The sequence below is a fragment of the Balaenoptera ricei genome, chromosome 1 (assembly GCF_028023285.1).
Source record: "Balaenoptera ricei isolate mBalRic1 chromosome 1, mBalRic1.hap2, whole genome shotgun sequence".
Taxonomy (NCBI): Eukaryota; Metazoa; Chordata; class Mammalia; order Artiodactyla; family Balaenopteridae; genus Balaenoptera; species Balaenoptera ricei.
In genome coordinates, this window is record NC_082639.1 from 60530203 (window position 1) to 60546121 (window position 15919).

Sequence of the window (15919 nt, forward strand, 5' to 3'; positions counted from 1 at the left end):
GTTTATGTAATATTTATGTGTTTATACTCTGTCAAATAAGTAGAGACAGGATAGTAAATTGTATACAGGTAGACCAACAAGCAGATGATGACGCACTGAACACAGATATATGTGGGACATTTATTTGCAAATCATGCCCTTAAAGAAAAGGAAAATGAAGAATTTTATCTTGCTCTAATTCCCATAGTACATGTCCGAGCTAAACAATCACTATTCACTCCCTGCCCAGTGTATGACCTGATTCCTCCCCTGTCCTCAGTAATCAGTTACTAATCCAATCATTCCACATCTAAATTTTTCTCGAGCCATCCCCTCTTCATCCTCACTTCTGCTGCCTTAACTCAGGTCCCTTTCATCTCCTCAGCTAAACTGCTTCCAAATCCTTCTAATCCTTTCAGATCTACTCTAACCCCAGTCATGAATCTTCCCTTCACACTTCCCTGAAGTCATTATTTCAAAACACAAATCTGATTACGTCATTCACCATCTTAAAAGCTTTGAATGGCTCTCCTTGCCTATAAGATAGAGATCACGTAATCCTCACATGACAGGCAAGGCTGTTTAACAGCTGGCTTCTTATGATGCTTAATTTCATCACTGTATTCAGTGACGTTGAATCTCCCACTCTCCCTCAAACACACCACGCTTCCTCACACTTCTCTGTGCTGTTCTCTCTTCCAGGTACAGTTTCTCCTTTTCTTGACAGCAGTGCCTTCCAGGCAATTTGCATCCCTTTGTTTCTAGGGTGTTCTCTACATGCTTTTTTTATTGTACATATCATAGGGTATTATAGTTATTTATTTGACAGTTTCCTTCACTGCTATAAGCACCTTAAAGACTTTATCTGTATCATGACAAGTCTCTTCCCTCACATAGCTGACTTATTCATGATTGTTCTCCAGTATATAACAAAAGCCCTGGTACATAGTAGATCCTCCAAAAGAACTGTTGAATGAACAAATTGATTCTGCATAATAAGATGAAGCCCAAATCACGATTTAATACCTTTCTTATGCATTTGAAATTGTAAGAATCAGAATATCAGCATATGTTGTTTAGGTGGCAACTTTTTTCCTTTCTTTTCCTTCCTTCCTTTTTCTTTCTTTCTTTCTTTCTTCCTTCCTTCCTTTCTTTGTTTGTTTGTTTGTTTCTTTCTTTCTTTCAATTTACTTAATTCTACAGCAACTTTGAGATTATTGCTGCTATCTTTTAACATATTATCTCTGTTGGGAGATATATTCACATATCATAAAATTCACCCATTTAAAGTATACAGTTCAATGGTTTTCAAAATACTCACATAATTGAACAGGCATCACCACAATCTAATTTTGAACATTTCCATCACCACTGAAAGAAACATTAGCAGTTACTCCCTTCCTCTTGACCTTCCAGCCTCTAGCAATCCTTATCTACTTTCTGACTCCATAGATTTACCTATTCTGGACAATTCATATAAATGGAATCATACAATAGGTGGTCTTTCGTGACTGGCATCTTTCGCTGCATGTTTCAAGGTTCATCCATTTTGTAGCATGTATCGCTACTTTATTGCTTTTTATTGCTAAATAATACTGCAGCTTATGGATATACCACATTTTGTTTAACTATTCATCATTTGATGGACATTGGGTTGTTTCCACTTTTTGCCTGTTGTGAATAACGCTGCTTTGAACATTTGTGTTTCTTTGTGGACATATATTTCATTCTTGAGTATGTACCTAGGGATTTCTGGGCCATATGGAAACTCTATGTTTAATATTTTGAGGAATGGCCAAACTGTTTTCCAAAGTGGCTGGATAATTTTACATTCCTCCTAGAAATGTATGAGGGTTATGGTTTCTCCACATTCTCGCCAAAACTTGTTATTGTTGCATTTGCTTTGAAAATTAATTTATAGTGTTGTGGTTTTTACAACTTTAAAATATTTCCTGAAAGTTTCTCAACTAACCCTGAGTTTATGCAATGTCATCAAGTCTATAGGGAAGTTAAAGACGTTGGTATACCTGGATATGTCAAAAAACAGAATAGAAACGGTTGACATGGACATTTCTGGATGTGAAGCCCTGGAGGACCTCTTATTGTCATCCAATATGTTGCAACAGTTGCCTGACTCTATAGGTGAGAACGTAATATTTCATCATGAATGTTTATGTCAAATATAGTGTTTTCTATAGTTTGTTCACAGATGTAGGGTATATACTCTTAGCATGATATTAATAAATTAGCATGATCATTATTCAAGGTGATAAAATATTTTACCAATATCTTAAAATGAAATGGTAACTGTAGTTGTCAAACTCAAGAAGACCCTCCTATTAAAATGATCTTACTAAATTGATATATTTTAAATAATTTTAGATCTCCTAAGTTGTAAAATGTTATTATAAGGAGTATATATCTTAGATTTAAGTACTTCGATAAACATGTATGTCTCCTTTTATTACTATAGAATTACAGTAGCTTCTATCCACGGTGTGGCTATATTCTATTTTTAATATTATTGTAACATCACTGTAATTAGGAATAACACAATAAATGTGAAATATCTTCATATTTCTATTATTCAAAAAAGACATCTCACCTTTATATTTAAGATTCATGAGGCCAGATATTTTGTCTGTTAGTATATATTAACCACTCAATCTATTTTTGTCATAAATTTTTCTCTGAGTAAAATAATGAAAGAATCTAATTTAAATATGAGTAAACCTTTTGTATGTATATCTTATTATTTATGAGAGGAAACAGCTAGGAGAGTAATCATCAAACTACTTAACTTTGGAATGTAGTTTTTAACATTCTGAATTAGATGTATCGTATATTCTGGAACTTATCAATGCTTCTGAAAATTGAGTCACAACCTAGGTAGCCTGATTGAAGGGAAGCTAGAAGACAAAACAGTTCCCCAAATTTTTCTTCAATATTTTATTGCTTCCATTTTCACTGTTCTTTCAGGCTAATAGAGAATATTAGTTTTAGCAGAACAGGCTGGCTTTTCTTTCTTTGTAGATTTGATGACTTTTTTATTTATATAAATATATATTTTTATAACAGTGTTTCTCCAACTTACTCCACCCTAGGATTTATCTGAGAGCTTTATTAAACAGTTCCACATTTCCAGGCTCTCTCTGTGAAAATTCTGATTCAATAAATGTGTAATAAGCCCTCTGTTCTGTATTCTTGTTAAATATCCTAGATGAAACTTATGACCAGATAAGCTTAGAAAATACTATTTAGTGTTGTAGAAGGTAAGGAAATATAATAGTTTAAAAGGGCATCCTCTAGTCAAGATGATAGAGATGGTCATCTGGTCAAGATAACCATCTGGTCAAAATACATATCTTACTCTCCTACTCAATCACCACTCCATACCTCTTCAAAGACACAATGAGAATGGAAAAACTATATTAGAAAAACATATTTTTGTTCATTACTGCCTCCTCTGTACAAAGAATTATGCCTGGTGTATGGTAAGTGCTCCTTAAGTATTTAGTAAATAAAATAATTTTGCCCTGCTTAAGAAGAATGAACATATATCCGGATTTGAGACATAATGGAAACACAGAAATGACCCCAGGCCTGACTGATGGGCTTCAGACCACAAACAGAAGTGGCAGCCATAAATTGTTCCTGCAGTAAAAAAAAAAAAAAAAAAAGACCTTAAGCATACCAGGAGGATACAGACTTACAGGGACTGAGGCAGGGAAGGAACCCTTTTCTGCAAAGAGAGACTTGAAAAAACCTGCAACTAATATGTAGAGCTAAGGTGGAAGGAGAGAACAGATACAGATTCACTGCTGAAAATTACGGCACGTCACAAGCTGGTTTGGACTGAATCTGCAATATCCACATCAAATGAGAGTACTGTGTTGCTAATATAAGACCTGGTTCTGAACTCCAGAAACTTGGGGGTCAGGTGGAGGTAACCATAAAAGTGCCAGACAGGGAGGGGTGAGCATAGGTAAGGAAAAAATATTCACCCTCACAAATGGGCATGAAAACAAAAATTTTAAAGGAAAACTAATGTTACAACAACCAAAAACTCAAACAATAGGAAAATTTACCCCAAGGGAAACCAAAATTATCAAGCAATGTAAAAAAAATGTTTAAGTATGTGCAGATCCTCAAATAGATAAAAGGAAGAATAACATTTGTAAAAATAAAAATAACTTATAAAACAAAAACAGGAGCTATGACTAAGAAAAGGTGGTTATAAAAAAGAACCAATTAGAAATTCTGGAAATGAAAATGTCACATAGTGAAATAAAAGATGATATGATTATTTGTTTAAAATATCTTCCATTAAGAAAGCAGACTAGGGAATTAGACTTCTGGTCTGGGGAAGGCAGCATGTATAGATGATAGAAAATATCAGATTAGATCCTGGGATGATAAAACAGACCAGCACAGGCAGGTGGTATTACATATTTAACATCTTCACTTAGAATCTGAGTGGTTCTCAAATTAAGAAAGTAACTTGTTAGTAGCTTACTCCTGGAACTATCTTTGGACCCTATTGACCTTTTAGGGAAAATTGCATTTAAACATCTGCAGAGTTGCCAGAGTACCTGATTATACACATAGAATGGCTGACTTTCCTCTAAGAATTTCCTTCTTGGTCAAGAGAAATACCTGGGAACTCTGTTCAAAGGTCCTAAAATAATTTGTTGATTCTGATTGGATGGTAAATTGCATCTTTTCTTCTTTATTTGAGCATGGATCGTCTATTGAACTACCAACATTTAAAAGAATAAAAGACAAGAAACGTCACAGTATTAATAAAGGGAAATAGCAACTAAAATAAAATCTTTGCTTCCTTTACACCTATTTTAATTCTGCAGTTGTGGGGTATTTGAATGGAGTGATATATTCAACAATGAACCCTGTATGCTGAGTCCCTTTCCTTGTGCTGGTTCCAGGGAAAATGAAGGGGGCTCTTTACATTTTCTAGATAGAGCTTTAATAATCAGCTTCTTTGGATAGCAGAGAAACTCAGTAAAGGAGAATATAATTTTTTTACTTTCCCAAATAACTTATCTTATTCACTTAGTGGTTAAAGACACAGGTTTTGTAGTCAAGCTACCCGAGTTCAAAGTCTGGCTTTTCTACCTTACTAACTGTGTGACTTTACACAAGCTACTTAATCTCTCTGTGCCTCAGTTTTATCATCTTTTAAGTGGGGAAGTAATAGTACCTGCATCAGGGGATTATTTTGAGAAATAAATGAATTAATATAAGTAAAATTGCTTAGAACAGTACCTTGCACATAGTAAATGTTCAATCAATGTTAGGTACTATAATAATATAATAATTATTATAATCTTAGATATGATGAGTGCACAGCCATTTGGCTTTCAAAATTCTATTATCTAGGGTAAATGCCATGTAAATATTAGCTGTTTTTGATATTAATGTTTAATACATTGCTTCTTATTATATATTTATATATAAGTAGCTAAAATCATAGCAAAAAAAGCCTCCTTTTTCTTTCTCTTCAGTATATCTGAGTTGGGAATATAGGATAAAGAGGTGGGGAATTGAGGAAGAAATAGGATAAAGTACCTTTGGTTCCTGAGGGTAGAAGAGAGTCCAAGCAGATACGATATAGCTATGTAGTATTTATCTGCAAGAGGAAGTCATGAGCAACAGAGCTGAGGCTGATGGCCTATTTCCACTCCAAGGACAACCAGATTCCTACAGAAACTCCAGAATGTGTCCAAAGGGCACACCCTTGGATGGAATATGTGAGTGACACAGTAGCCACACCACAAATGAGTGAAGTTCCCTTAAGTCCACAGACGTGGAACTAAGAAGGGAGCCCTAACTCACTTCAACCTTTAAAGCTATAGAAGCTTCTGTCAACTGTCAGAGCCACTACTCCATTCTTCAAAAAAAATCTGTTGCATCAATCTTTTGGCCTTAATCCCTATCCTGCCTCGAAATTTTCTCACCACTACTTCAGACCTAGGAACTGTGATTCTCTTAAAGACTGCTTTGCAACCTGGTTTCATGTTTGCAGAGCCATCTGTAACCCAGCCCAAAATTTCTCGCGACCCAATCAAGTGATGTTGAGACTGTCAGCCCTCCTCTGGCTCCACTGGTGAGCAGGGGCAGTAGTTTGATCAGGGCTACAGCTCATAAAAAGCGATTCCTTTTATATTGTATTTTCTGTCAGAAATCTATTCTTCTATATTAATACACCTTCTTCTCTGTTTTAGGTTTGTTGAAAAAACTAACTACTCTAAAAGTAGATGACAATCAACTTACAATGCTACCCAATACAATCGGAAAGTAAGTGACAAAGTTTCATACCAGTCTCTCTAAAGCCAGAAACAAAAGAATATATTGAGTTTTCTACTTTCACACGTTTTCTGCTAGAGATATCAATAATTTTGTTCATATGTAAACTCATTTTAGACCGCATTTTATTTAGTTATATATTTGTATATAATTTATCTTAATTTAGTTTTATATTTAGACGCTGCATTGACACCCAACTATATATTGATAATATCATAAGAAATACTTAACCATCACTCTTTCATAAGCAAAGTGATTACCCAGACCTTCAATTATACCATTGCCTGTAATTTTCCAGATACTATTAATTTGATGTTTTTGACTGAGTAGCAGCTCTAAATTCACTTATGTCTTACAAAATCAAATCAATTTTTATAAGATCTGCATTATGTATATGTCACCATTACACTGTTAGTAAAATTTGATATTTGTGGAAACTTAATGTATTTTTAGACTTTAAGGAGATAAGCATCTGTTTTAGCTTGCATTTTAAAAAGCTTCAAGGTGGAAGGCCATCATTGCCTTTTAAGGACAAAATATATTCCATTTATTTGAGAGCGATTTATTTCTAATTTTATGTTGCCATTAATGTTTGATTTACAGCTCTTTAAGAAACATATGTATGTTATTAACAGTGTTTCACTGAAATTCTTTTGTTTACAACTTGTGTAAAGTGAGAAATCAATAAGTTGTCTTTATTCTAACATTATGTAAGGCCATTTTATAGGAATCTTGCCCCACATTTCATGTGAAGCATTATATAAATCCATAATTTAACAGATTTGGGTGTACTTGGGGTGGTGGGGAGAAAGCCTAGCTTTTTTTAAAAAAACAGATTTATTAGCTATAATTGATGTACAATAAACTGCATATATTTAAAGTCTACAATTTGATGTTTTGACATTCATATAAAGCCATGGAGGGAAGTGTTAAAGAAATGGACTATATGACTGTATTTTATTACAATAAAAAAAGGCAGAATAAAAAAACAGGAGGAAGTATATGAGAAATCTCTACCTCCTGCTCAGTTTTGCTGTGAACCTAAAACAGCTATAAAAGTAAAGTCTATTTTAAAAAGAGGAAGAATGACTGACAAACTGTAGTTACTCAGACTTGAGTATTTGGTAGAATTTTGTCAAAAATGAACAAAGTGAGCTTGTCACTTCAAGGGAAACAACTGACAGAATTTGTTGCCAACAGTGAAATTTGAGCTATCAAGTAAAAATTAGAATTTTGGAAAATTTGTATCTGCCACTGTGAGTTTGACAGCTTCCCAATATTTAAAGCCTTTTCTGATAACACTGGTGTGAGATCACTGGTGTAATAATGAATGTGATTTGTTGATATTGTAATATGAAATGTGTCAACATTTGGAAAATCTGTTCAACTCAGTGAAGCCACACTTTCCAAATGACCAATGCATGAGCTACAAAATCATACATGAGAAACAGACCCATTCAAAGTGCAAAAAGGTTAGTTGATTTTAATGTATTGGTATGAAAAGTAAGAAAAGTTCATTGATGTATTTCAGATTCTACATTGCAATTACTGTATCCCCTAAAAAGACTGCCACTTGTTGAGTTTGGGTGTAGTATCAAAGAATAATCACAATTATCCAAAAAGACCATGAAAATACTCCTCCCTTTTCCAACTACCTATCTGTGTGAGTTTGGACTTTTTTATATATAACTTAATCAAAACAACATACCACAACAAATTGAATACAAAGCAGATATGAGAATCCAGTTGCCTTCTATTAAGCTAAACATTGAAGAGATTCACAAAAATAAAAATGTCACTCTTCTCACTAAAGGTTTTTGTTTTGGAAAGTATACTTACTTTTATAAAAATGTGTTACATACATTAACATGTCATGGGTTTATTATTGTTATTTAAGAATGAATAATAAATAATTATTTTTAAATGCCCCTTTTAATTTATAATATTGTAGATACCAATAGATATATATAAACCATATTAAAAAAAGTACTTTAGGATTACCAGTGATTTTTAAGAGTGTAAAGAGGTCCTAAAATGAAAAAGTTTGAAGATTTCAGTTCTATAATACATCATGTCTTGGATGGTAAAATTGTGACAGCCATTGTCTAACATGTTCTCACTTCAAGGTAGCACTTGTGGCAAAAAATAAACTAAATTTCTAAAATTTTATAGTATACCTTAATAAACAATCTGTATGAAGTAAAAATAATAATAATGATATAATGGCTTTGCTTTCTTTAGGGAATTCAGAACTGATAGATCAGAGATTTAGTTCAAGGCTAGAGATAAAATTTGATTAGAATCCCATTTAATGGCACCCAGATCACACGCAGAAAGTGTTCTGGAAGTAGTGAAATAGTCTTTATTTTATTATGAGACATTCTACCTAGAACTCTGCGCACCAAAATGTTCAGATCAGCTGCAGTGACCAAAAATATTCTCATTCTGCACATCGAATGTTTCAATAGGTTAGACTTATCTTTGGTAATTTTCAATAGTCCAACTAGTAAAAATTGCTGAAAGAATTCATTTTTCAACATCTTTCACAGTTGAAATGGATTCCATGACTTTTGTGCCAAATGACTTGTAAAATTGGTTATTTTTGTTGTTGAATCTTAAGTTGTGCCTAGGAGTTCCAGCCACTCTAATAATTGAATGTGCAATGAAAATAGTAACAAACAACTTTTTGTGTGTGTTCATATTGTGCCAGATACCGTGTTTGGTGCTTTACATGTATTCTTATTTAAAGGCCCCATCAACACTATTCAATGTGTATTATTATCTCCCCATCAACAGATGCAGAAACAGAGGCTGAGAGAAGTTATCAGATTTCAAAGCTAAGCTGTTAATTGACCTATGATGCTTCTTTTTTTTAAATTTAATTTAATTAATTAATTTATTTATTATACAGCAGGTTCTTATTAGTTATCTATTTTATACATATTAGTATATACATGTCAATCCCAATCTCCCAATTCATCCCACCACCACCACGCCCCATCCCCGCTTTCCCCCCTTGGTGTCCATACATTTGTTCTCTACATCTGCGTCTTTATTTCTGCCTTGCAAACTGGTTCATGTGTACCATTTTTCTAGATTCCAGATATATGCGTTAATATACGGTATTTGTTTTTCTCTTTCTGACTTACTTCACTCTGTATGACAGTCTCTAGGTCCATCCACGTCTCTATAAATGACCCAATTTCGTTCTTTTTTATGGCTGAGTAATATTCCATTGTATATTTCTACCACATCTTCTTTATCCATTCGTCTGTCGATGGGCATTTAGGTTACTTCCATGACCTAGCTATTGTAAATACTGCTGCAATGAACACTGGGGTGCATGTGTCTTTTTGAATTATGGTTTTCTCAGGGTATATGCCCAGTAGTGGGATTGCTGGGTCCTATGATGCTTCTTAATATATGTTATAGTTGAGTCACACATTTTGTAATATTAGGTCATTTAAGAGCCCCATTGCTCTAAAGGCAAAAGATCTCCCATAAAAAGAGAAACCGTACGCTAAACCTACTCTCTCTTAGCTTCGTAGTTTTGGAGAAAAGCAATAAAATCTCAAAAATTTGAATGGATATTTTAAAAATCATTCCATCATAGAGTATGGTCAATGAGAAAGACCGCTAACTAGAATCAGAAAGTCTAAGTAACTATGCAAAGCTGGGTAAATCCCTTCTTTCCTATGGGCCTCAAACTCCTGAGGAATAATGCAAGGAGCACTGGCTTTGGAGTCAAGTAGCATGGGTGTGAACCCTGGCTACGCCACTTACTGTGTGAACTTGGACAAATTATTTAAACTCTCAGTGGCTTAGTTTCTTCATTTGTAATTTCCACCTATGTCTAAAATTCTAATTCTTTGATTCAGATGTTTAGTTTATATGATATCAATACCCTAGATTGTAAATTCCAGTAGTCTACTTACTAGACTGCTATAATAACAAGAAAATAAGCATTCTAGGTATCTGAATGCTAAAAACTGTGCTCCCCTCTATTCCCTAAGCATGGAAGGATACACAAGAAACTGGAAACGTACATGGCTTTGGGGAGGAGAATTTGGGGGCTGGCCAGTAGAGTAAATAGGGAGACTTGCTTTTATTGTATACCTTTTGTACTTTTTGAATTTCGTATCATGTAATGTTATTCGAGTCAAAAAATTAAAAACAAAGTGTGTGCGCGCACGCACGCACACACACACACACACACACACCCTTCATTGGATAAAACCCAAATATCTTCACACTAATATTCAAGTTTTTCCATAGTCTAGTCTAGACTGGTGGTTCTCAACACGTGGTCCCCTGATCAGCAGCATCAGCTTCAACTGGGAACTTGTTCGAAGTGCAAATTCTCGGAGACAATCCCAGGTTTACTGAATCAGAAGCTCTGGGCATTGGACCAGCAATCTGTGTATTATTAACAAGCCCTTCCAGGGATTCTGACGCATGCTAAAGTTTAAGAACCACTAACTGGATTCAGCTTACTTATACAGCTATCAGATAACTGTCTTCTCGAACCCTATTCCATCGTGCCTGCATCAGAATTACCTGCGATGCTGGTTTAAAATGAAGCTCCCTTAGAGAAGTTTACCGAAGCAGTTGGTTGCTTTGGCTTTGGAGCCAGACCTTCTGGGTCCGAAACCTGGCTCTTCGATGTGCTATTGGGTAGAGCCTTAGATTCCTCCTCAGTAAAATGGAAATCATAGTAATAATGCCTACCTCATAAGAATGTTGTGAGGATTAAATGTGTTAATACATGGAAAGTGCTCACACATTTAATAAGTGTTTTATAAAAATGAAGTCCAATAAGGTAAAGAGTTATTGACTTAAATCAAATTGGGGGTATTTGGATTCAAAAATATGCTTACTTGTTTTTACGACTTAATTCTTTTCCCTCTGTCCACCCAGACCACTGCAGCTTCCTCCTTTAAATTAAAAGCTCGATACACCTACTAACTAAACCAGCATTTCCTAAATTATATTCCTCAAAATAATCATTACTTGAGATTTTAATAGGTATGACATAAAGATAAGTTTCATGGACAAATAAGTGTTGTGAACTCTTTATACAAGTTAGGGAACACTCTACCGTGATATTTTTCCATTTCTTATATAAGTCTCTTATTTATCTTTTTTTTTAACATCTTTATTGGAGTATAATTGCTTTACAATGGTGTCTTAGTTTCTGCTTTGAAGCAAAGTGAATCAGCTATACGTATACATATATCCCCATATCTCCTCCCTCTTGCATCTCCCTCCCATCCTCCCTATCCCACCCCCTAGGTGGTCAAAAAGCATCGAGCTGGTCTCCCTGTGCTATGCAGCTGCTTCCCACTAGCTATCTAGTTTACATTTGGTAGTGTATATATGTCTATGCCACTCTCTTACTTTGTCCCGGCTTACCCTTCCCCCTCTCTGTGTCCTCAAGTCCATTCTCTACGTCTGCGTCTTTATTCCTGTCCTGCCCCTAGGTTGTTCATAACCATTTATTTTATTTTATTTTTTTAGATTCCATATATGTGTGTTAGCATATGGTATTTGTTTTTCTCTTTCTGACTTACTTCATTCTGTATGATAGACTCTAGGTCCATCCACCTCACTGCAAATAACTCAATTTCATTTCTTTTTATGGCTGAGTAATATTCCATTGTATATATGTGCCACATCTTCTTTATCCATTCATCTGTCGATGGACATTTAGGTTGCTTCCATGTCCTGGCTATTGTAAATAGAGCTGCAATGAATATTGTGGTACATGACTCTTTTTGAATTATGGTTTTCTCTGGGTATATGCCCAGTAGTGGGATTGCTGGGTCGTATGGTAGTTCTATTTTTACTTTTTTAAGGAACCTCCATACTGTTCTCCATAGTGGCTGTATCAATTTATATTCCCACCACCAGTGCAAGAGGGTTCCCTTTTCTCCACACCCTCTCCAGCATTTATTGTTTCTAGATTTTTTGATGACAGCCATTCTGACTGGTGTGAAGTGATACCTCATTGTAGTTTTGATTTGCATTTCTCTAATGATTAATGATGTTGAGCATTCTTTCACGTGTTTGTTGGCAATCTGTATATCTTCTTTGGAGAAATGTTGATTTAGGTCTTCTGCCTATTTTTGGATTGGGTTGTTTGTTTTTTTGATATTGAGGTGCATGAGCTGCTTGTGTATTTTGGAGATTAATCCTTTGTCAGTTGCTTCATTTGCAAATATTTTCTCCCATTCTGAGGGTTGTCTTTTCATCTTGTTTATGGTTTCCTTTGCTGTGCAAAAGCTTTTAAGTTTCATTAGGTCCCATTTGTTTATTTTTGCTTTTATTTCCATTTCTCTAGGAGGTGGGTCAAAAAGGATCTTGCTGTGATTTATGTCATAGAGTGTTCTGCCTATGTTTTCCTCTAAGAGTTTTATATTGTCTGGCCTTACATTTAGGCCTTTAATCCATTTTGAGTTTATTTTCATGTATGGTGTTAGGGAGTGTTCTAATTTCATTCTTTTCCATGTAGCTGTCCAGTTTTCCCAGCACCACTTATTGAAGAGGCTGTCTTTTGTCCATTGTATATTCTTGCCTCCTTTATCACAAATAAGGTGACCATATGTGCATGGGTTTATCTCTGGGCTTTCTATCCTGTTCCACTGATCTATATTTCTGTATTTGTTCCAGTACCATACTGTCTTGATTACTGTAGCTTTGGAGTATAGTCTGAAGTCCAGGAGCTTGATTCCTCCAGCTCTGTTTTTCTTTCTCAAGATTGCTTTGGCTATGCGGGGTCTTTTGTCTTTCCATACAAATTGTGAAATTTTTTATTCTAGTTCTGTGAAAAATGCCATTGGTAGTTTGATAGGGATTTCATTGATTCTGTAGATTGCTTTGTGTAGTATAGTCATTTTCACAATGTTGAATCTTCCAATCCAAGAACATGGTATATATCTCCATCTGTGTGTGTGTGTTTTAATGTTACTCTTGACATATTTGCAAGTACTTTATTTAAGAATGTGTGGTCCCAGGACCAGGAGCTTCTACATCACCCACTAGCTTGTTTCAGATGCAGAATCTGGGCCCCACCCCAAATCACTGAATCTGAATCTGCATTTTAGCGAGTTCTGCTGGTGATTCATATGCACGCTAAAGTTTGGGAAGCAGTGCTTTAAGGTACTTTATACTTCCTTTGCAGCTTGTTTTCACTTTTAATGTGTACTATTATAGACTATAGAGAAAACTTCTAAAAAAGGTAGCATTTGGTCTATCTTTTTTTTTGTACAAAGGGTAATGTGGTTCCAGATGTACAGCAGGATGATTCCATATTTGTATGTATTGCAAAATGATCACCACAATAAATCTAGTTAACATTTTTCACCATACATAGTTACCTTTTTCTTGTGATGAGACCTTTTAAGATCTACTCTCTTAGCAACTTTCAAATATACAATACAGTATTGTTAACTATACAGTGCTGTACATTACATCCCCATGACTTATTTATTTTATAACGGGGAGTTGGTCCCTTTTAGTCACCTTCACCCATTTTTCCTACCCCCTATCCCCTACTCCTGGCAACCACCAAAGCTGTTCACTGTATATATGAGCTTGGTTGTGGGTTTGTTTTTTTTTTTACTTTTTTGTATTTTTGTTTTTAGATTCCACACATAAGTGAGATTGTATGGTGTTTGTCTTTCTCTGTCAGATTTATTTCACTTATTTTGGTCTATCTTTTGAATGCCAGTGATAATTTGAGTAAATGTGGTACAACTGTATTCATATAGGATCCTGTATTAAAATACCTTAGGTGATTTATAACAAGATAACCATCAATAAAGTCAGCTGGAATGTTAGATTTTGAGTTTGAATCCTTTGAATTCAGAGATCATTGAAGAATGTGTGTTTTGCACGTAATAGGTTTTTTTTGTAACCCAAAAATGTAAAATACTTTCAGGCTATAAATTATTAATTCAGTATATCCCATGGTGCAGTGAAAATGTTGTCTTTTTATTGTAGGAAGTCCTCACTTTTCACAGTAGTGGGGACTATGAAAACAACCATGAACACTGAAACTATGCAAAGTAGTCTTAAGAATCAATGGGGGAAATTATGATTGTTCTGACAAAAGATCTTTAAACCTTTTCAAACATTAAATACTGTTGCTGTTGGTTATAAATGTATAGAGAAATGGAAAAATAATAAATCAACATGGATTTAATACACAGTCATTGTAAACATTAGGAACATCAAGAATTAAAGTGGGGTTTTTTTAAAAGATCTTATCAAAATTAGTTTGAACAGTGCTTGCCTTCTTTTCATTGTGTAAGTTGTAATTCAGAGTGAACATCTTTTCTGTGAGTCAGTGAATTGTCATCCTCCTTTTAAGCTTGGATCAGCTTCCAAGCTTTTATCCTTTGTGCTTTCAATATCATGAAATATCTCTGAGAGTTTTTTAATGTAAAGTTTATTGCCAGGGTCACTTCCTCTGAGGCATCTTCATCCTTTTCATTACAACCACTTTCCTCATTGATGTCAACAAGTTTTCCTTTACTAAGTTCCTCTGGCAGCAGATCTACAGGCTCTCAAATAGTGGCAGGCAGCATTCCCACAGTCAGCTGTTTCTTCTATAATCCCATGTATGTTCAGTTCAAATCCTGCCAAGTTATTTGCACAGTGTGCTAAAAGTTTCTGCTACACTGCATGAGTATTACTTGCTGTTACTTCCTGCCATGATGTTTGAATATTTTCAATTGAATGCTTTATGTCATATTTCTTCCAAAACTCAGCTAAAGAAACGGTATGATCTCCAGTTGTAGCATCAATAGCCTATTCAAAAGTCTGTGTAAGATAACAGGCCTTCAAAGTTGAAATAACTCCTTGGTCCACTGGTTGGATTAATGAAGTTGTTCTTGGTGATGAAAAGCAAACTTTCACATTTTCATGTAAATCCCCAAGAGAATTAGGATGACAAAGAGCATTATCCAACAGGAGTAGCGCTTTAAATGTTAAGTTATGGTACCTATAGTATCTCTCTACAGCCGGTTGACAAGAAGGCAACATAACTAAGAGACTTACTATCCGTGTATGAACTGAATAGTGGATGTGCAGAGGCTGATCACCGACAGACTCAAAAAAGTAATATGACTAGTCACTGATCATGATGTACATCTGTTATTTACACAGCGATTTGTGGACTGAAGAGTTAGCAGCAAAGTTTGTACTTTATGCAGTTACTCACAGTTAATATACTGAGGTAATTGAAATTTGAGCCATGTTGTTGGGGCACAAATGTTATTTAAGGAAACCATGGTAACTGAAATCTGTGCAAAGTAAGGAGTGCCTTACTATGATTCAAGACTAACTTCAAAAATGTTTTTATAAAAGAAAGAAAAATAAGAAAGCTTAATTATATTATTTAATTGTTTAGTTCTTTGACTTCTACCTCTGAACATACATCTGAAGTTTTATTTTTTTAACATCGTTATTGGAGTATAATTGCTTTACAATGGTGTGTTAGTTTCTGCTTTATAACAAAGTGAATCAGCTATACATATACATATGTCCCCATATCCCTTCCCTCTTGCGTCTCCCTCCCACCCTCCCTATCCCACCCTTCTAGGTGGTCACAAAG

At 34.9% G+C, this 15919-nt stretch overlaps 1 protein-coding gene across 1 annotated transcript in view; it reads left to right on the plus strand.

Moving 5' to 3' along the window:
* Positions 1-15919, plus strand: part of LRRC7 (leucine rich repeat containing 7) — a 496206-nt gene that overhangs the window by 363112 nt on the left and 117175 nt on the right. The window contains exons 10-11 of the mRNA XM_059899299.1: positions 1977-2121; positions 6222-6294. Coding sequence (XP_059755282.1) covers positions 1977-2121; positions 6222-6294 — 218 coding nt within the window. The remainder of the gene's footprint in view (positions 1-1976; positions 2122-6221; positions 6295-15919) is intronic.